The sequence below is a fragment of the Populus trichocarpa genome, chromosome 15 (assembly GCF_000002775.5).
Source record: "Populus trichocarpa isolate Nisqually-1 chromosome 15, P.trichocarpa_v4.1, whole genome shotgun sequence".
NCBI classification, from domain to species: Eukaryota; Viridiplantae; Streptophyta; class Magnoliopsida; order Malpighiales; family Salicaceae; genus Populus; species Populus trichocarpa.
In genome coordinates, this window is record NC_037299.2 from 2,629,153 (window position 1) to 2,650,124 (window position 20,972).

Below are 20,972 nucleotides of genomic sequence, written 5' to 3' on the forward strand. Positions count from 1 at the left end.
AAGAGGATCTAGTAAAACTAATCAAACTCATATCTTTATTGTAGGCAAAACACTAGTTTTTTTTTTACAAATGTGTTGACAAAAGCCACAAAAATATAACATTTATACAATAAGTATTTTTTTCACTCCTTTTTTGCTTGTAAAATTCTTCCAAACATGATTGTTTAAAAGACTTAAAAAGTAAATTATGATATAGAAAAATATAAAAAACTTTTCTATCCATTTGGGCCTACCCAAAATGGGTGGAGTTTCTCTCTCTCATCTCTCTCCCTCCACTCTTTTTTTTCCTTTTTCTCCCTTACCAAGCCAAGCTATCCCTAAACCGGCAAACACTTCTATGTATTTTTTTTAATTCCTAGGACTTTGCACACAAATTTTATGTGCAAACACCACCTTTTTCTATACAGAGCAAACACCATATTTCTACACTAATTATTGTTTTCTAGCATTGGCAATCATCAACTTCTCCATCAGGCATAAAAAGCATCACAATCTCCACTAATGGTGGAACTTTGTTCTTCACACACCAAGGTACTTGAATTTTATACACAATGTAAGCAGATGTGATCAAAATCTACAAAAACTTTGGTCACTATGTAAGTCAGGCCAAACAATTTCATATATGACTATCAATCATCCAATAATTCCAAGAACCATTATCAACCACCTAACAATCCTAAGAACCATAAACAACCATACAACAAGTTTATAAACATAAGACACAACATATACACTCCCTATAATTTCATTATGTTTTCCTTTACTATACATTATTTTCTCCTCTTCCATTTACTAACTTAAGCATCAGGGTGTCATTTGTTCCCATTAGTGACTTGTTTTGTAGAAATGCTCAAGCTCAGTCAATCCTCTAGCCCAAGATCATAGGCATGAAACGCTCAATCTAGTCTGAAATTTTTCATGACTTCATCAATATTATATCATACTAGAGAGCATTTTTTTCACAATTTTGTTATGTATAAGTCATATTGATATTATGCAAAAGAACTTATTTTATGAACAATTTAAATACAATGTTTTGTCTTTGAAATAAAGCAACAAAGATTTGATGTATTTTTTGTAATTTTGTTGTTCTTTGTTTGATCTAGTTCTTTTGCATTCCTAAATTCTATACTTGTGCATTTTCAATCGTCCATAACATATATTAATATCCTAATTAAAAAAAAATCTTTCTTAAGTAACAAAGTTGTTAAAATTCAAATAAATTTGGGTTTTTCACAACTGTATTATAGGTTTAGTGTATAGGCTTGGTTATCCTACACTCTTTTACAAAATAAGTCGCTTTTATGGATAGAAAAGGACCCTCAAATATTTAAGTTAGTAAGAACGAGAGATAAAATAGTAAATTGAAAAGAAGTAACAAGTAGGAGATGAGTTTTTGTATGTATTGATCGAGTTGTGTTTCTTGTGTTTGTAGTCTTTGAGTATTTATATACCCTTGGTCACCGAGATCATATGGTTCACCTGGTGAGGAGTAGGGTAATAGACTTGCCTTTCCATATGAGAAATCATAATGAAAATTTGTTTTACTATTGGAGACTATTTTCCTGGCCAACAAAAAGAATAGTTGACCACAGAGCTCAACCAATAAAATAAATTGATTACATAGGTGATAACAATTGGCTAGATGAATATTCTAACCGCGATGATGACCAATAAGGTGACTTTTACATAAGATAACATGTGAAAAATTTATAGGCTTTGATTACTTGTAAAACGAGTAATTAGGCGACACCATATTGATTTCTTAGAAAAGTAGAGGTCATAACAATGCACATATAAACATTGTTTTGTGTGTTAGTGATTTTTTTAGGATGATGAGTTGACAGATTATTTGCTTGTTTGGGTTGTGACTAGACAATTCAATTACACTGTTTGGACAACTTGTTATATGGTTTAAGGCCTCTACCCAATTATGTTGACCAAACAACTTGTTGTTTTGATCTATTATTGGGTTTTAATCCAACCAAAAAAAGCTAGGATTTAGGCTTTAACCCAACTAGTAATGGAAAATTTATTTGAACCTGATGGACATTGACTTGAATGGATATGAGATTTTTAGGCCCAATCGGGATTAAAGTAAAACCCAAAGGCAAGAAGTCATGTTTGGATTGGGTATGTATGTTTGTATATCTAAACCCAATCCAAAATAAATAAATAAACTTAAAGTTTGAAAAATTACATCTATATCTAACTAATTATATACAAAATAGTTGTGAATTATAACATTCGAGTTCAGGTTTTGAGTTTGGATTATGAATACTTAATAATTGTCTGAAACTTGATCAAGTCAGATTCAGGTATCAAAAATAACTCATGTTTATCGCACAATTTACTGTCCAATTAGGGAAAAAACTATATTTCATAATTTCATTTTTTTTTATTTTACTGTTTTTTAAATATATTTTATCACACTCATTTATATCAACATCTTAATTTTTAAAAATACTTTTAGAATGTAACTGTGTTAAAATTTTGATTTTTTTATTATATTAAATTAATATGAAAAAATCAATTGCTCAATATAAACAATAAATTATTTTTATAAAATGTAATAATTGGTAACAATGAAAAAATGAATGAATTAGAGTAAGTAATTTCTTTATGAATTGAATAAAATTAATGATTGAATTTTTTAGCATTACAAGAAGAAAAAAATATCATTTTTTAAAATTAATATAATAATTAAAACATTCATAATAAAAAAAAATGATCATGTTTTCACAGAAATTAGATTTAATGATGAAGAGGAGAAATATATATATATTAAATTAGATTTGAATTAATCTTAACAATATCCATACAACATAGCAACAATTACATAGCAAGTAAAGTAACTATCTGATAAAAAACCACAAGTCAGAGTTATTTAATTTAATTTTAGGAGGGATAAGATATTTATATGGGCTTTGACCCTAAATGATTAAATCATGTCGGTATTTAATTATTTAAAACTATTAGAATTAAAGTTTCAATTCGAGACAGATTAGGGATCTCTACACGTTTAATTCTAACTGTAGTTTATTTATTAAAACTAATTAATCAGTCTGTGTACCGCCAGAATTCCTAGCTACTATTTTCTTTATTCTATAAGAAAATGAAATTGACAGAGAGATCAAGTTTATGAACAGATTGCAAAACATAAGGATTGGATATTAATTATGGAAACTCCAATAATTAATTAATTATATTAATTATGGTTATAATTAAGTCAATCGTTGACCTCCGAACCAAAGAAACTTCTATGAAGACATTTTCATCGATGCTGCCAACCCGAAAATGTACAGAGACCTACCTAACAAAGAGATGCATGCCAGCAGCCAGCAGCCAGCAGCCAGCAGAGCTTGAATGAAACCACTGAAACATTCTCACTACTAGACCATAAAATCTACGCATCAAACATTAGCAAACTAAAAATTTCTGAAATGCTCTCACTGGGCTTCCATCAAACTCAAATGGGATGCTGCAGTGAAGTTCTTGTCCGGAGCAAGCCAATCAAAATTGGATAAGCAGCTATTTTTTCACATGCTATTACTAATAACCTAAAAAAAATTGCCACCATCATGTACAGCAAGATTTTTAAGATTCCCCTTCCACCAGATCAAACAAAGTGGACAAAGAAAATCCCTAAGAATACACAGTGCGTGAAGAATTACAATTATGGTAAAATTAAAATACAACTTGCCAAGGGGAAGGGGAGATATCACCAAAGGAAACCAAACACACCTTTCAATGCATACAGCTATGCGATGTGGCATGCCCACTTTCCAGATCAATTTAAATATATTACCAATATCAGTTGCTCCTTCCCTCCAACCACCATGAAAAATCTTCAGTCAGTTCAAGCTGATATGGGTTCATAAGGGTATGATAGCCAAGGGTGCTTCAGAGCCTCGGATGCAGAAGGGCGTTTCTTTGGGTTTACTTCAAGCAAATGAGAAACAAAGTCAATGAAGCCTTGGTCCCCCATTGGCAATCGGTGCCTCAAGGATGTCTTTTTTGGAATCAGGTATTCCAGTCTGCTAGTATCCTGAGGAATAGAGAGAAGAGTCAACATAATTGCACAAGCCAAACATATCATATCCAGTATTAAAGTTTCACATCAGCACATCCAAGGTCATGAATGAAAATTGGTTCGAATCCTCTACAAGAAATTACTGTTCATTCAACAATCAGAACCACAACAGGTATACACAAGCATTCTTGCATAAATGCATACCCTCTCTCCATCATATACTTGAAGCTTGCAGTATACATTACCGTCCATTTTGATCCAAAGTTTGAATCAGACTTTGACATCCTAATTTTGTACTCTAAAAACTACAAACTGTTTTCATAAGGGGTAAAATAAGCACAATTAGTGATGATAGTATTTGAGATGCTGGCTAGTTAGTTTCATATGAGCAATAGAACAGTAGCAAAACAAAAGGATGTTTTACCTGATTCCGCTCATAAAGCATGTGATTCTTGGAAAAATACTTGTATGTATCTCGTCCTTTAGCTAGCATGCTTTGATCAATGGGACCTATAATTCCAATAACTCGTGCCAATAACGTTGCTGGTGAATCGTTTTGGAACAGGACCTGAGAAGTTTCATTTTAGCCAATTGGTACCAGGGTCACAGTTGGGTAACCAAACTGTGGAAGGTCCAATGCATCCATACTTTAAATGATGTGAGGAAATTGTTCAAGCAGAGGGAAAGAACTGCATATTGATTAGCCCTTGCAGAAATTACTCGAAGTAATATCCAATATATCTCCAAAAGAAATATATTTTGAACTTCAATAGATCAGAGGTCCCTAGCCCCAGATATAAAGATGTTCTCCCCAGAGACAGAATAAATAAATAAATAAATAAATGCATCACAACATAAATATGAGAGGTAGCATTTCAATTGATCAGAATAAAAAAAATATGGGTGCAGCCTAAAAAACAAAAAGAAATTTAGCTCTCTCTCCCCTCTATGTATTTACAGCACCTCAGCTGCACCTACATATCAGCATCAAGTCCATTGTTCTTTCCTATCTTCTGCATTCCAGAATCATGTTCTCATATCCCAACCTTTTACCCTGGCAACATACTTTCCAGCTTCCAAAATCTCCAAAAACTAATGGTTTAAACACCATCTTCTCCAACTTAGTCACATATACAATGTTCCACTCCCTAAAATCCCTACAAGGTTCTCACCTCATAAACTAAGCTCGTCAAATAATCCTCACAAAAAACCTTCTCAACTCATTAAACACAATGACCTCTGTTTTTTGGCAAAGTCCCTCAATAATTATATTGAATCTTATATGATAACTCATGGTAAATTTATGCACAAATGCATGTGATATCATTCTTCATCAAGTTATCTTTCATACAAGACTTAATTTATGCATATCAGTTGGGAAACTAAAATAAAACTCTTAACTCTCCATGTATGGTGGCTTTTGGCATAGTTCCTCATGGATAACTTTCCCACATGTTTATATGATAAATCAGTAATTTTATGTTCAAGTCATTGTTCATGCAGTAAGTAATCTCTTTCTTACTCAAACTAATTTGTGCATCCACTCACTGATTGAGAAATCAAATAAGACTCTAACTATCCTTGCATATTGAACATCTTGTCTTAATTTAAAAAGAAAATAAAAGGAAAGGAAGAAAAGACTACAAGTGTTGTCCAAAAACAATGGGTGAAACAGATGCATGGACAATGAATACACCCTGCTATTCTTACAATTTCCTCCAGGGAAACAAACTAAATGGGTAAATAAGTAATAGTTAAGACTTACATTTCCAGTGCAAAGTTCTGCCAAAATGCAGCCAAGTGACCAAACATCTATCTTCTTATCATACGGATGTCCTAGGATAACTTCTGGTGCACGATATGACCTGGATTGAACATAGGAGCACAGATGATCTGTCTCAAAACAGCTACTCCCGAGATCAATGACTTTCACCTCACATCTACTATAGCTTTTCACCAATATATTCTCGGGTTTTAAATCACAGTGTATAAGACCAAGGCCATGCAAAAACTGAAGTGCCTCCAAACATTGAGTGGTAATTGACTGCATAGAGAATTTGGGAAAAAGTTTATAGACCAGCATGCATGAAAAAAAATGATGTATTCTCCTTTCTTTTTTGGTGAGGAAATGAAATTTTGAGAAGGAAACAAGGGGTGCTACACATTCCAAGTAATGAATATATAACTCTTGGAATGTCAAGAGGATAGAACTCTTAGGAAGAAAATGGCACACAACAAACCTGCAATCTAGGCATTGTGAAGTATACCTCCCCTCCTGATTCTCTATTGAACTTATGGAACTCATATAGGTTTGCCTTGAGAAGCTCACATACGATTAACAAATGCTCCTGCAAAGCAAAGAGAAGTTAAAAAGTAAATTATTTATAACTTGCATCAAGGAGTTATCACGAACTTCTCCCTCAAGAAACCAAATCAAATCAAATCAAAGCTTCATTTTTAGATTCTTGTGGTGCAATTGAAAATGCATTCACTAACATATATGGCTATTCTTTTATCGATTTTCAGCTCATTTTAATATGATGTCTGCAAAACAATGCTCCTATGTCTAGTGGTTTGAAGTAAGTGGTCCAACCATGCAACCAAGGTTCAAGAACTAGTAACAACAAGAAACAAAAAATTGCTGCTATAAAAATGAGATGATTCTATGCATGTCTGCATAACCCTTTTGCAAATTTATCAATTAAAATGTAAATTTCTACTAAGAGAGGCAACATGGGGGCAAAAACTAATAGCATCAACAAATACAGGAATAAGAAAACTTTTCTAACCCAGAATAGTGGCTTGAATAGGGATTTTATGCATGAAATCTCAAGAAATTCAGCTTTCTAATGAAACCATATCGCTAGCATAATTTCAAAAATTTTCAGTCATTTCCTCTCCCAAAACCTGCTAGAGTACTGGTGGATACAAAAAATCCTAACTCAACTCAGACTACCAATTGTTCACATCCAAAAGCAAAATTCCAAAGCCACATGAAAATCTAGGAACAGTGAGCCATCTCCCACTATTAAGTTTTTGGCATACACAATGTTCTATCCACAATATAATGGACTTGAAAGTGCTAAACAATTACACTTAACCATATAAGAACTTCAAAGGTTGCAGATGCAAAAACTGAAACAATTAGAATTTACAAATTTTTATGTGATCTTTGAAGATAGGAGGAAACCGAATGCCAGATGTCTATTTGGCTTGATCCCAGCTAGAACTGTTTTAAAGAAGATTGTTTTGCTAGCAAATCGTGTATGATTTTCAGGTCTAAACTACAAGGTAGTTTTGCAAATTTTTTCTTACATTGGATAAATTTTGTAAAACTTGACCGGTCAACTGCTTCACTATTAACTAACTAAATGGCCAGCTGGCTCCACTAAACAAGCACCTCCTTTCTTACCCAATATAAGTTGTAACCTCACATTTAAAAACAATGAATGAATGGAAATTTCAGCTATATACTTTGAGGTTGTGTGGTTCAATCTATCTTAAGTGTGATGCTTAGATTTTCTATCTTCTAGGTGTGATTCCTAGAAATCCTACTAGTTATGGCTAGCTGGCTCTGCCAAACAAGCATCTCCTTTCTTACCCAATATAAGTTGCAACCTCACGTTTAAAGACAATGAATGAATGAAAACTTCAGCTATATACTTCAAGGTTGTGTGGTTCAATTTATCCTAAGTGTGATGCTTAGATTTTCCATCTTCTAGGTGTAATTCCTAGAAATCCTACTAGTGTGATGCTTGTGGTCCTTTATTCATTTCCATTTCAATTTATTAACCCCATATCCTATACTCCTGCCTATTTTGATCACCATAGCCTTAAACACATCCCAATTTTCACCAATAACCTATTCCCCATGTTTTACCCCCACCAAATATGCTAGAGCTTGTAATCTTTATTGAGTTAGGTACTGTGAATTAAAGACCCTGCATCAGTTGTGCTTGTTATAAACACTCAAATACAAGTCTCTTTACAACAAAAACAATGGCTTATAACTCTATCTATTATTTCAGAATGGACAAAAAATTTATAACTGTATCTATTCAGGTGCCAAATAAATTTTTTGAAGGAAACTTAGGAACCAGGTCAGGTGGCCAAAACTTAACAAAGCAGCATGATGATCTAAACTTTTATTACATACTTATATTATTTCTTTCGCTACTAAAACTAACTTACACAAGGATACAAGGAGGGCAGGATACTGAGAGCTACACCAGAGATACCATCTACTGTGATAAAATATTAAATATTGAAGTGGAAAAAACAAATCAAGAAATACAAGCATATCCACTTACTCGGTAGTAGAAATAATCATACAATCTGAGAATGTGGTACTTGTCAGCATGATCATGCTTGTTGACATACTTTAAAAGCTTTATCTCGTCAAGACTTTGATCAAAGAAGTCCTTGTTGTTTTTTATAATTTTCACACAAACATCCATGCCTGTGTGCAGATCATGTGCTTGTATAGCTTTACTAAAAGCAGCTGAGCCAAGATACTCAGTAACATGATAACGACCAGCAATTACAGAATTCAACACAACATGGAAGTTCTTGTCCTCCTCAAAGCCAGTTCTGACCAACAAAAGCAGTTCAGGAGAACACGTGTTAGAATCAAGCTAATTAATGAGAAGCAGAGTTCAATTAAATAGATCACTTGATTAAGAATCAAACATTGACTAAAGAAAAATAAATAGGTATCCAAACTTCAGCACATGCCAAATACGAAGAGAAAAAAATATGTATTATAAGAGCAATTCGCCATGTCAAAGAACCATCTCAACTCAATAGCTTAAGCTGTTAGGTGAGGCTCCAAGATATGATTTATATTATTCTCTAACATACCCCCTCAAGTGAAAGCCCTTTGAGCTTGAAACTTGCTCGGGCCCACAGTATCATGTGCTTAATTTTTATCAAATAAATAGGGATGGTGAGATTCGAACTCATGACCACTTGGTCATTAAGGCTCTGATACCATGTCAAAGAACCATCTCAACCCAATAGCTTAAGATGTTAGGTGAGGTCCCAGGATATGATTTATATTATTCTCTAACACACCACAAAGAAACATATTACTCCACTTGTAATGAAAACTACAGCTCTATTTGGCCTTGGCGTTGTTGTGCTTATAAGTTAAATAACTTTGGTGTTGTAGGAAGAAGTGCTAAAAATTAAAGTTGTATTGACAAAAGTTGATGGATGATTGGTTACGATTGTTGTTACAAGGGCATTCACCACAAAAAACATATTACTCCACTTTTAATGAAAACTACAGCTCTATTTGGCCTTGTTGTGCTTATAAGTTAAATAACTTTGGTGTTGTAGGTAGAAGGGCTAAAAATTAAAGTTGTATTGATAAAAGTCGATGGATGATTGGTTAGTTACAATTGTTGTTACAAGGGCATTCACCAGAAAAAACATATTACTCCACTTGTAAAGAAAACCACAGCTTTATTTGGCTTTGTTGTGCGTATAAGTTAAATAACGTTAGTGTTGTAGGCAGAAGTGCTAAAAATTAAAGGTATTAATAAAAGTTGATGGATGCTTGGTTACGATTGTTGTTTATGAGATGTTGAGTTTAAAAACAAGTAACGAGTGTTTGATTAAACTAATAATAAAAGTGAAGTTGAAAATCAAAATGATAAATAAAGGCATAAGTAATTTTTGGTCTATTAAGGTGGGTATGAACAAAAAAAATTGGCATGCAAAATAAACTTAAACAAATAACAAAAACTAATATGTTTTTGTCTTTTAATCAAAACACCTGAACAAATAAAAACAAAAAAGAATTGTATATATAGCTTGTCAAATGAAAAAAAAAATTGAGCTACATTCTAGTGATTGTCAGTTTTTTTTTTTTCAAAGAAACAAATGGACTTTGTATTTATAGAGTAACAAGATCATAATTATTTGAAATGTAGAGGGATAGTTGTTGTGTTGTGACTTTTAGCAAGGCCAAATAAACCCTACATGTAGCTCCAATATTAGCACTTTTTGTCAAAAATTTCAACAAGCCAACAATTCACAAAATAAAAGAAGTGGGAAGGTTGTGCCTAACAAAACATTACAAGCACACAACTAGCCACCATTGCGGCCGCTGGGATAGAGTAAAGTAGCAAGGTAATAAGGGCAAATGGAAAAGGAAATAATAGAAAACAAAGGATGGAGAAGAAGTTGTCTTGTTCTAAGATGAACACAAGACAACAATAAATGCAAGATTTTTAATGTTGGCAACAAAATATACCCTCCTGGGATATGGATATCCACTTCCAGGGACAAGTTTTAATTGATCCTAACCAAACATTGATCAAAATAAACTTATTCTATCATCCCCATTTATCCAAACAACCAAACAACACCAAAGTTCCACCAGTCCACGAATGTTTTACCTTGAGAGCATAACCATAATTATTCAGAAGAGAAAGCAAAAAAATTAACTTAAGCAAAGACCTACAAGTGCACACCAAGGACACTATCACAGGACACAAGTAGCCTCATTTACCAAGGAACTCAGATGTCTATATTCCTATTTTTAATAAGGATGCGTTCAACAAGAATTTTGTAATTAAAGGGGTAGAGAAATGAAAGGGTTTTCAAGTCTTCTGTTTTATTTATGATTTTTGTTCTTCTGCACACCATTATTTTGCCCACCAAATGACTCCAGCAATATAAATAGTCTTAATACTAGATTAGCTTCTTTTTTTTAACCAAATACATCTATTAATAGCTAAAAGTATAACAAAACTAGGATCAAATTGCAACATCATAGTGCACAAAAGTTTTGCAAGAGAGAGAAGACTACTTTTCAGTAATTGCACAATGTTTCTTGTTTTTCCTTTCCTGATTTGTATCACATCTATTAATTTGAGACTGAGGCTTAGTCGAGCTGCTAAGAGTTCGTAATCTTGTAGACATCTATAAGATTAACAAGTTAGCTATTGTCAGTCAATCAAAACTCAACAGGCATGGTAGCAATATTCATTTTAATAAGAGTGACAAATTAATCATTCCACACTCAAAAGCATCCCCTACATACCCTATCCTTCCTATTCTTTCCCTTGGATCTTTCTGGTCTTTATTCTTGTTTTAAGTTCTTTTTATAATGCTTTGTTCAATCTTTCTCATCCCTTGTTGTGTTCCACTGGCTGGTTTGCAAAATAGTTTACATGGCTCTTTCAAATACTGTGTAATGAAAGATTCAGTAACAACACGATCTCAAATTCCTAAATTTGGACAAAAAAGACTGAACATTTCAAATAATCTGGTAGAAGTGGTTCCCCTTATAAGATAGCACCCAAAGGTTCAATTCCATTTCATAATTCTGTCAGAACACCATTTGTGTGTGAGAGAGAAAGAGAGAGACAGCGAGTTTGTTTGTAGAAAGGAATAATATCTTTGCTGGTTCAAAATAACCCTCACAAACAATTCACCCCCTCCCAATCCTTAAATGTTGGCAAGAAAACCAGAATCTCCATAAAAATGGTGTTGCTTGTTTTGTTAACTCGTAATCACTTCTTTGGTTATCAGAAGGTAATAAAAAATCAAAAGAGATATCAAATCAAGTGCCAGCAAACGTTTAAGGAGAAAAAAGTTGAAGATACCATGAGAATACGGAATACTCAGAAGAAAGAAAACATTTTGACACAGGAGAGAAAAAAACACAAGAGTCCTGTATAATTAGTTGTATATCATTATATTCTGAGGGTATGGGGGATGTGTTAGAAAGAAAGTTTGTATGTCAGAGTTGTGAAAGGGGATAACACTCTAGGATGTGAAGTAGAGACATCTTATCGATTCTAATAGTGCCAAGAGCCCAAGATGCATAATGCATCAGTAAGCAACCAGAAATCACTAATTTTTTTATTTAGATAAACTCATCAATGAAGAACATACCGGTTTTTCCTATGCACAATCTTAAGGTTGAAAGTTTCAAATTCCTCCTCCTGAACCTTGATTTGCCTTACTTGCTCTTGAACAGCAGCAGCTTCTTCATCCTCCAAGGATGCCACAGGATCTTCTTCCCTCACACCACCAATCTTCTCATCTCTTTCTTTTATGGCATGCTCTGGTTCTGTATAACCATAATTTGAGAGAGAAGAGGGACTAGAATTTGCTGATCTCACAGCATTTGTATTATTTTCATCCCTAGAACTTTTAACAGTTGAGGAATCACAGCTTTTCCGCTGCCATGTGTCATCAGGCCCTGTCAAAGCATTCAAGTGATCATTTGTTTCTTCACTGACAACCGCATTGCAGTTGTCTGACCATAAAGATTTACTAGAGCCTGCCTGCAATAACTGTTCATTCCTCAGTGGTGGGGGAAATGAAAACCCGCCATCTGCATGACTTCTACCTTGAGCATGCATGTCTTGGTCACTTCCAACCACATATTTATTAAGTTTCTTCTTATCCCTGTTTTGTTTATCAACATATTTCTTGTCTGAGACATGGTGAGAAGATCTAGATCCCCCAACTCCAGTGTCATGATCACGAAAGTACTCTACATCCCCTTCACTACTGCCTACAACCAAACTTTCCCGAATTTCACTTCCAATATCAGCAGCATCACTGTTGATTCCCACACCAATCGATCTAACTGAACCATGTTGATCGTCATCCATACAAATATCATCTAACTGTGGCCTTCCACACTCATTCAAAACCTTCCCATCTCCTATCATGATGAGTTCATTTGTCTGTGTGACAAACCCCTGCCAGACAGGTTCTGCTCGCATCAAACTTAGTTCTTCTTCATCCATCAACTGCCCATCATATTGCGAAATTAAATCACTCCCATTATTCGTACCATACATTTCTGTCACTGATAACCCTATAGGATCATCTGATGCTGTGACTGGTTCAACAGTTTTTGCTTGAAATATCTGCTCGCCAGAGAAGTAAGAATCCTCCTCGGCAAAAGATTGATCATCGTCTTCATCTTTGGTTGGAACTCTATCCTGGGGGTCTGGAACGCTCCCATGCCCAGCACCCTTTTCATTGTCACTTGGGTAATCAATTTCATGTGCCAGAAACCAGGCCTCGTCCTCGATAGGTTGTCTCATATATCCAACATCATCATCGTCATCATATTCATCAGAATCCCAATACTCATTTTGATAATCAATAGATTCACTTAATCCATCACCAACAGTAGCAAACCCAGAAACTAGATCAGACGCATCCTCAGCAATTCCCTGACTTACAGATAGCCAGCTGCCTCCTGCAATCCTTTTTCCACCTGGATCATCAATTACCAGGCAAAATTAAGAGGAGAAATCACCAGAGGGGAGAAATTATGTAGAAAATGGAAAAGGATAGGTAATCTGAATTTATTGCACTATATAGTTGACATAATTCATTTAATAAAATACAACCAATTGACTATATGTTCCCTGTTTTACACCCTACATGCCATAGGAAACCGGAAAGCAAAGAGACTGGTGTTCCAAAACCAAAAGATACAAGATGCGCTTCATTCCTAAAAATTTGAGCTCCTAAATCATTGAAGAACTGAAAGCGCTGATATAATATATGAAAATGCTGGGAGGATGATGATCATGCTGTAATCTCTACTTCTTTAGCAAATATTTTGTCTTACATCAAAAGAGGCAAAATGGATCTTCATGTATAAGTGACAATAAAAACTTAAACACGTTAGCATGCATTTATCCCTTTATTAGCGTAAAACCAAATGGGTAAGGCGCCCCAGATTCTCACACCTGAGTTGCAGCTATCCTTTTTAGCATGAATATGGGGGGAAAAAACTGTAAATTTTTGGTCAGCATAAGATATAAACATTCAACTTCTTTGACAGTAAAACAGAACATTTCCCTTAGTTGTTGGTGTTAAAGAGATGACGCTAGTTTCACAACAACAAGATAGGTATAAATAATCAAGTATATACTACCTTATTGATAAGATTCAACCACCTAAACTGGCTAGCCATCTTTAATGTTAAAATAATATCCTAACAAGTTGAAAATAGTAGAATGTTTTATGCAAAGTGAGTTTCAATGTTGATGGATGACAAGATTTCTTTCTTTCTTTCTTTTTTCGCTGCCTTCACTTTCTGAATCAATAAACAATAACTAGCAAAAACTCTAAACCCCTGAAAAAATCCGCATAAAAGGTCAAATAATCACACTTATCATATGAGCTTACCTGAAGAATTGATTTCTTGTCCGACAGGAACATCGAGATAGGAACCTATAAGGTAGCTATTATCAGCGCTGATGACCTTTGAACTTGGCCCATCACGCTCGAACGTTTCCTGCCAATTGATTGATGGCTTATCCTCCGACTTGAGTTTAACTGGTGGAAGCCTAGGAAATTCTTCCTTTGGAATATCAGATACAAGTGAAAACCCTAAGCCACTTAAATTCTTCTGCTCTGTGCTCTCTTGAGACTTTCCAAAGAACAAAGTTCTTCCAACCTCATCCACCTGTTCTTTGATAGCCGCCCTAAGATCACTTGTACCTGCTTTCTTCTTTCCATCTCTTTTGTCCGAATTTGTAATAGTATCATCATAACTGGTCAATGCCTCCCCCTTGGGGAATGGAAAAACAGTCTTGACAGAACAATCTTTCCACAGGTCTGAGGAAGAATTTGCGGGTTCCTCATTCTGAGACCATGGGTTACCCGCAGAGAATGCAACGGTAGTTTTAAGTTGCCAATCAAGTTCCTTCAATTCATTCGTTTCAATTTTGTTATACTTGGATTCTGCATTGGCATCACTGGTACTTTTGCTTCCAAGCCATGAACTTTTCTTTTCACCAGTTAAGATAAACTCTTCTCCAGATTTGGCTTTTGCTCTAGCAGAGAAGTTACTGGTGCTAGTACCAACATCATTCTTGTATGGATTAGACGGACCATTGCTTGGATTAAAGTTCCATGAATACAAACCAAGCACGGTATCCTCTGAATCAATTGCTTCATTATTTTTACCACCCCGTTCCCCAGCAGAAGCAGAGTTTTTCCATTTGCTTTCAGTCCCATTTCTATCCACCCCACACTCTATTTCTTTCACAATAAGTTCCTTAGAAATTTCACCACTATGTTGAGGACCTGACCCCTGAGGATGACAGGTTAATTTGCCCCCATTCTCTTCTTCCACCACCTTCCCCGAGTTCTTATCTTCAAGGGCAAGTTTTTGAAGGAATCCATTCAGATCAGGGAGGTTACCAAGCTCACTGCGCAATGCTGCCTCTGCTCTTGTGAAGCGATTTTTCTTCAGAAAGTCCAGAATCACATCAACTGAGCTTGTCTCCTCCATAATCAACTTCTAAAAATCAATTAGCAAATACTAGAATGACAAATCCACCAAAACTGAAACAAAAAAAAAAACCAAATAAACCAAAGGAAAGTAAACCCACTAAGTAAAAAAAAAAAAAAAAAAAAGCTTACTTTCATCAAAGAAACAAACTTCAAGAGGTTTAACACTCATCCACTTGGCAAACAACAAAACACCATATAATGCTTGAAACCACATAATAAACCAACCCCACAACCTCATTTAGTTCAAAATTCTCTTTTTCCACCAGTGTTTAGTTAAAAAGCCCCAAACTTTCAAAATCACAAAAATTAACTCACATTTCCAACATTAACCCAAAAAACAAAAATCCTAAATATCCTTCCAAACAACAAATCAAGACATTAAAAGATCCAAAACTCTTTAACCCACAGTATTAAAAACCCTAAACATCACATTTTATAAACAAACTTCAAGATTCAAAAAAGAGGCCTTCAATCTACAAGATTCATAAAACAAAAACAAACCCATTATTTTTTTTTCCACTTACAGATCGAAGATGGCTCGAGAGAAAAGAAAGGAGCTTTCTTTAGTGTGGATTCCATAGCCAATCTCACATTAACAATAAACAAAGTACTTACGATTTTGCATTCGTGGGTTTCGGTTTTTTGTTTAAATGTTTTTTGGGTCTCTCTCACTCTCGTGTTTTTTTTTTTTTTGGGTTTCTTGTATTGTTTTTGGCCTGCAATCTTCTCTCAGGCCTGGCAATGGTTGTTTTTTGTAATAACAATAATTCAATAAAATCTTGAGTTATGATATTGTGTTTTTCATGTGGGTTTAAGGTTTGCCTTGTATTCGTGAAATGTTGTTTTAGGATTAATCTAACGGTGGAAAATGTTTTTCAATCTAGGTTGTGGGGTATCAAATGGCTGATGAAATTTTAAAAAATGGGCTCCGGCTTTGTTTTATGCTCCATCATTGCATTTACGAGGGCATACATAGAATAAAAGCTTTGCATTCTTTTGACAACATTTACCATAAATGTATATAACCTAAGAATTTGAAGCATAATCCTTTTTTTTTTTTAGACCTAGATCTTAATAACCAAAATTATCATTGTCTATTCTATTAATGAAATAAATTATCTTTACCTTAACTTATTATTACATTAAAGATAATGATTTTTTTATAATTATATCAGTTATGATATTCAAATTAAATTTATCTTTCAAGTTAAATCTGAACTTGTATGTTCATAGGAGTTTTTTTATTTTAAAAAAGCATGTTTATATATAAATAATTGATAAATTCAAATTAAAATGAAAATATGATGTGGTTTTCTTGTAAAGTATATCCATTTACTATTTGGATTATTGACAAATATAAATTAAATTGAATATATTTATTTGGTTAATAATTTAATCAAACAAAAAAACATAATATTTTTCTTTAGTTTGAGTTGAGTTTTTCATTATTTTTTTAGTTTCATTTCAATTAGGGAGTTTCTCTCTTTCATTATATTGTTATCAAACTCATATCTAGTAGTGGGTTAACCGAGGCAACCCGGATTAATTTTAAAATAATATTATTTTAGTTTTTTTAATTAAAACAACACCATAATAGATAAATACTTTTAAAACAAATTCTTGAAATTGACCTGATCAAGACTTACTCGAGTTTGGTTGAATTGCAGGTTGACTTGTTCTAGTCTCACTTGGGTTTGGTCTAATCGTAGGTTGATCCGATGAGTCACCCGAGTTTGATTAAGTCAATATCCACCTAGTTATATATAAAAAAACCTTGGCTTGGACCAAGTTTTGAGTTAGGGGTCGTTGGGTCAATCCACTATATCAAGTTGAGTTTAATAGTTATGCGCCACCATATTTATTAAGACAAATATTTTGAGAAAATAAGTTTTCAAGACCTTTAAAAAAATTAAGGGGAATCATTATGTTTAGGATATAAGATTAACCATAGAAACAAGTATAAACATTAAAATTAATTAACAAAGAAACTAAAACACATTATCTTTTTAATATGAATTTCATATCCAGCCTCTTATATTTTTCTATTCATAGCATTGTTTGGCATACAATTTTTTGTTTTTAGCCTCTCGAGTTTTAGTTCTTTTTTAATTAGTTATCAATCTTTTTTTTTCTTTTCAATTAGATCCTCTCCCCTCTAAAAGCTTAGGTTTTCTTTGGATCCAATTTTAATTCTTTATCTTCCCACTATATAAACAATATGAAAATCTTGTTTCTTTCTTATGTGAGATAAAATTTTTGGGTTTCACATAAATATGTCAACTAATGATTTCTTAAGATTAGTGTCTTATTTACAACAATTTATTTTAATATTGTTAATGTTTTATGTTGTAGAGATTATGTTGAAGAATAAATTTCAATAAAGTTTTAACCTTAAAAGTGAGTAGATCTCACTTTTAATTTAGCTTCAAATATGTCTATTAAATATGTTTTAAAATAAATTTTTTCAACACTCTTCCATGACTAAAAATTATTTGACAAGTATAAAAGATTTGAAGATTTGTAAAGAGATAATGATTTAGTGGATTACTATATTAGGATTAATAACTCTTGACTTTGAACTTTTTTTATTGAAATAGTATCAAATTTACTTAGCTAAATAGTAAACGCGATATCTTAAACTATTTAGACTTTTATGTAAATTAAGATAATAATATTTATATAGTTCTCTATCTTGAGATTTCATTTGGTTCCCACAGTTATGTTCATTTTGGCATTGAACAACTCCTAGATTTATGAGTGTCGTAGATAATTCAGTCTTTTCCAAATTCTAAAAGAAACAACCATATTTCTCACTTATATAGTTGAAATTTCATTAAGAGTATAATGTTATACTTCACTTAGTATACCAATATATGAAAGTTATTAAGAGCATGTTTTGTCTTTTATCACTCTACAATTAACACCTTTTTATGAAATTAATTAGTTTGCAAGTGCTATCAAGAATGTTATATGATCTAGTTTTTTCTTTAAACCTAGATTTTAGAATCTCCAATCAACTAGGTAGGTTTATCATCATTATATTTTTTTTTTGTTTTTAAAGGTTTTAAGTTCATTCCCTTTGATTAAATTATACACAAGCTATCTCGTCAAAACTTTTGTTAGCGGATCCCCAATATTTTTCCTTAACTTTATATAATTAATAAAAATAATTTTATTTAAGATCAAGTGTTTAACGATATTATATCTCTAGACTTATTATTATATATTATTTTGTGTCATTCCAATTGCAAACTGACTATAACAATGGATACAAACTGCAGGCACTAGTTTTTTGCCAACATAGAATATCCTTTAAGAAGTTTCAAAGCCATTTGGCTTCCTCTCTAACACTATCAAGAGTAATAAACCATGATCCCATTATGGATGTTGTGATTTATGTTTGCTTAGAGGATTTTCAAGATACAACTACTCCAACAAGTGTGAAGTCATATTTAAATCCTTAGTATTAGATATCTAATTAGCATTATTATACCCTTTTAATGTCACTGGGTATCCAATATATAGTAACTCATAATCCAAGGTTTTTTTTTAAAGCATATCTGTATATGAATTATTGAAAAATACAAATTAGAATGAAAATATCCATTTGGTTTTCTTGCAAAGCATATCCATTTACCACTTGGATTATTGACAAAAACAAATTAAATTGAATATATTTATTTGGTTAATAAATTAATCAAACAAACAAACATAATATTTCTCTTTAACTTGAGTTGAGTTTTCATTATTTTTTTACTCTCATTTCATGCTTTATGGATAGTGGTTGTTTGAATTGAATATAGGAAAATTAATTTGATATCAAATTAAATGGGGGGATTTAAAACAACAATAAATGATAATAATCTTATAAAGTATCATAAAAATATAACAAAACAACTAAAACGCTAATCATATTCATTGTACACTCACACACATTTCACTATTCACTACAATAGTGGATTTATAGTTTTACCCTTCTAAAAAAATCAATAGCCTTTGAGTTAGGGGTATTTTGATCTTTTTACATGATCTATTAGTCATTTAAAGATTGAACAAGGATATACATGTCTTTTCCATAATTTTAAAATAGTAAAATAACTTAATTACTCCTAATTAAAAAAATAAAGGTGTTGACCAAGGGTATTTAGGTCTTTTGCTTTTTAAAATAAAGTAAAAGGTCAACTTTGCCTTTGCAATCAAAGAAAAATGAACCATAGACCCATGGCCTTTTGGTCTTTTCACACAATGTTTTTGGTTAATCTCATAAATATAGAGGTAATTTGGTCATTTTAGCCTAAATTATCATTTTTTTAATCAATAAAATTGTTGGAGTGTGCTTACAACTCGTCAGCAAATGGAAGACGCCCATATTTTTTTGGGTAGAACGTGCAGCATCTTTCAGAGATAGAACTAGCCCCTTTATCATTTTGTTAGATGCGCCACAAAGTTCTCTTCCTCCTGGTATGACGTGTGCTGGTGACGATATGGTGGTTTGTCGCCAAAGAATCTTTTTTTTCCATTTCTCTCTCATTCACTAAAAAACGTAGGTTTGTCCTATTTTTTAGCATTTCAATTTCAATTCTTATTCTTTTGATTTATATTTTTTTTACCCTTTTATAAAAGTTTTATTTTTTTTTCAATTTAATTCTTCAATTCCAATTTGTCATATTTTATTTTTTTCAATTCGATCCTTATTGTTTTGATTTTTTTTCCTTGACTCATTCAATCTAAATTTATGGTGTATTTTTTTTTCAATTTGGTCCTCATTCTTTAGATTTCCCCCCTTTTGTTAAAGTTATTTGTCCTTTTAATTTAACCCTCCAATAAAAAAATTTATATTGCCCTCTAATTTATTTTTTATTTTGATTTTCATCCTTATTCTTTTAATTATCATTTTTTATTTTATATCCTCTTGTGTTATTTATTTATTTTTTCTTGATTTTATCATTCAATATTTTATTTGTTGTGGATTGAGTTTCGTAATGTTTTCACATATGGTACTTTGAACCCTAAAAGTGAGTGAATCTCACTTTTAATTTAGCCTCAAATGTGCCTATTAAATATATTTTAAGATAAAAAATTTCCAATACTCTCTCACATGAATGAAATTTGTCTGCGTAGTATAAAAGATTTGAAGATTTGCAAAGAGATATTGATATGGTGGATTACTATATTAGGATTAGTAGCTTTTGCCTTTGAACCTTCCTTAGTGAAATAGTATCAGATTTACTTAACTAAATAGTGAACAAGATGTCTTGAGTTATTTAGCCTTTTATGTAAACCAAGATAATAATATTCATATAGTTCTCTACCTAGAGATTTCCTTTAATTTTCACGATTATGTCTTAAACAACCCCTAGATTTATGAGTGTGTAGATATTTAGTCTTTTTTTGGAATTTTCAAAGAAATGACCACATTTTTTACTCATGTAGTTGATCTTTCATTAAAAGTATAATGCTATACTCCAATAAATATACCAAAATATGAAATTCATTAAAAGCATATTTTGCCCTTATCGCACCTGTCGCACTCGACATCATGGCGGGCTTAAAAATTCATCAACAAAAAGAACAGATTTCTGGCATCTTGTTCTTTGATGGAGAAAGATCTTGTTTAAGGAGTTGCCACCTAGTATTATGGTCACTAGGA

General features: G+C 32.7%; 1 protein-coding gene across 4 annotated transcripts; it reads right to left on the reverse strand.

Moving 5' to 3' along the window:
- Nucleotides 1–3,407: 3,407 nt before the first annotated feature.
- On the reverse strand, nt 3,408–16,058 carry LOC18105578 (uncharacterized). Of its 4 annotated transcripts, none has more exons than XM_024586348.2 (8): nt 15,847–16,053; nt 14,210–15,329; nt 11,942–13,286; nt 8,344–8,623; nt 6,274–6,381; nt 5,799–6,077; nt 4,458–4,601; nt 3,408–4,048 (listed from the first exon to the last, which is right to left on the reverse strand). In XM_024586348.2, exons 2-8 carry the CDS (start codon nt 15,318–15,320, stop codon nt 3,860–3,862), a joined length of 3,456 nt encoding a protein of 1,151 aa, XP_024442116.2. In that variant the 5' UTR covers nt 15,321–15,329; nt 15,847–16,053; the 3' UTR covers nt 3,408–3,859. The 4 variants fall into 4 exon arrangements, with proteins under 4 accessions (XP_024442116.2, XP_006374220.2, XP_024442117.2 ...); XM_006374158.3 differs by having other exon boundaries at nt 14,210–15,373; XM_024586349.2 differs by lacking the exon at nt 3,408–4,048 and having other exon boundaries at nt 4,463–4,655; nt 14,210–15,373; nt 15,847–16,058.
- Between the last annotated feature and the right edge of the window lie 4,914 nt (nt 16,059–20,972).

What these genes read in the sequence shown, in the direction of transcription:
- LOC18105578 (XM_024586348.2), bottom strand. Translation starts at nt 15,320, where the DNA reads ATGGAGGAGACAAGCTCAGTTGATGTGATTCTGGACTTTCTGAAGAAA. An exon ending in ACAAGAAATCAATTCTTCAG is followed by an intron (nt 13,287 to 14,209) that starts GTAAGCTCATAT and finishes TTGATGATCCAG; the next exon opens with GTGGAAAAAGGATTGCAGGA. An exon ending in TGCTTTATGAGCGGAATCAG is followed by an intron (nt 4,049 to 4,457) that starts GTAAAACATCCT and finishes TCTATTCCTCAG; the next exon opens with GATACTAGCAGACTGGAATA.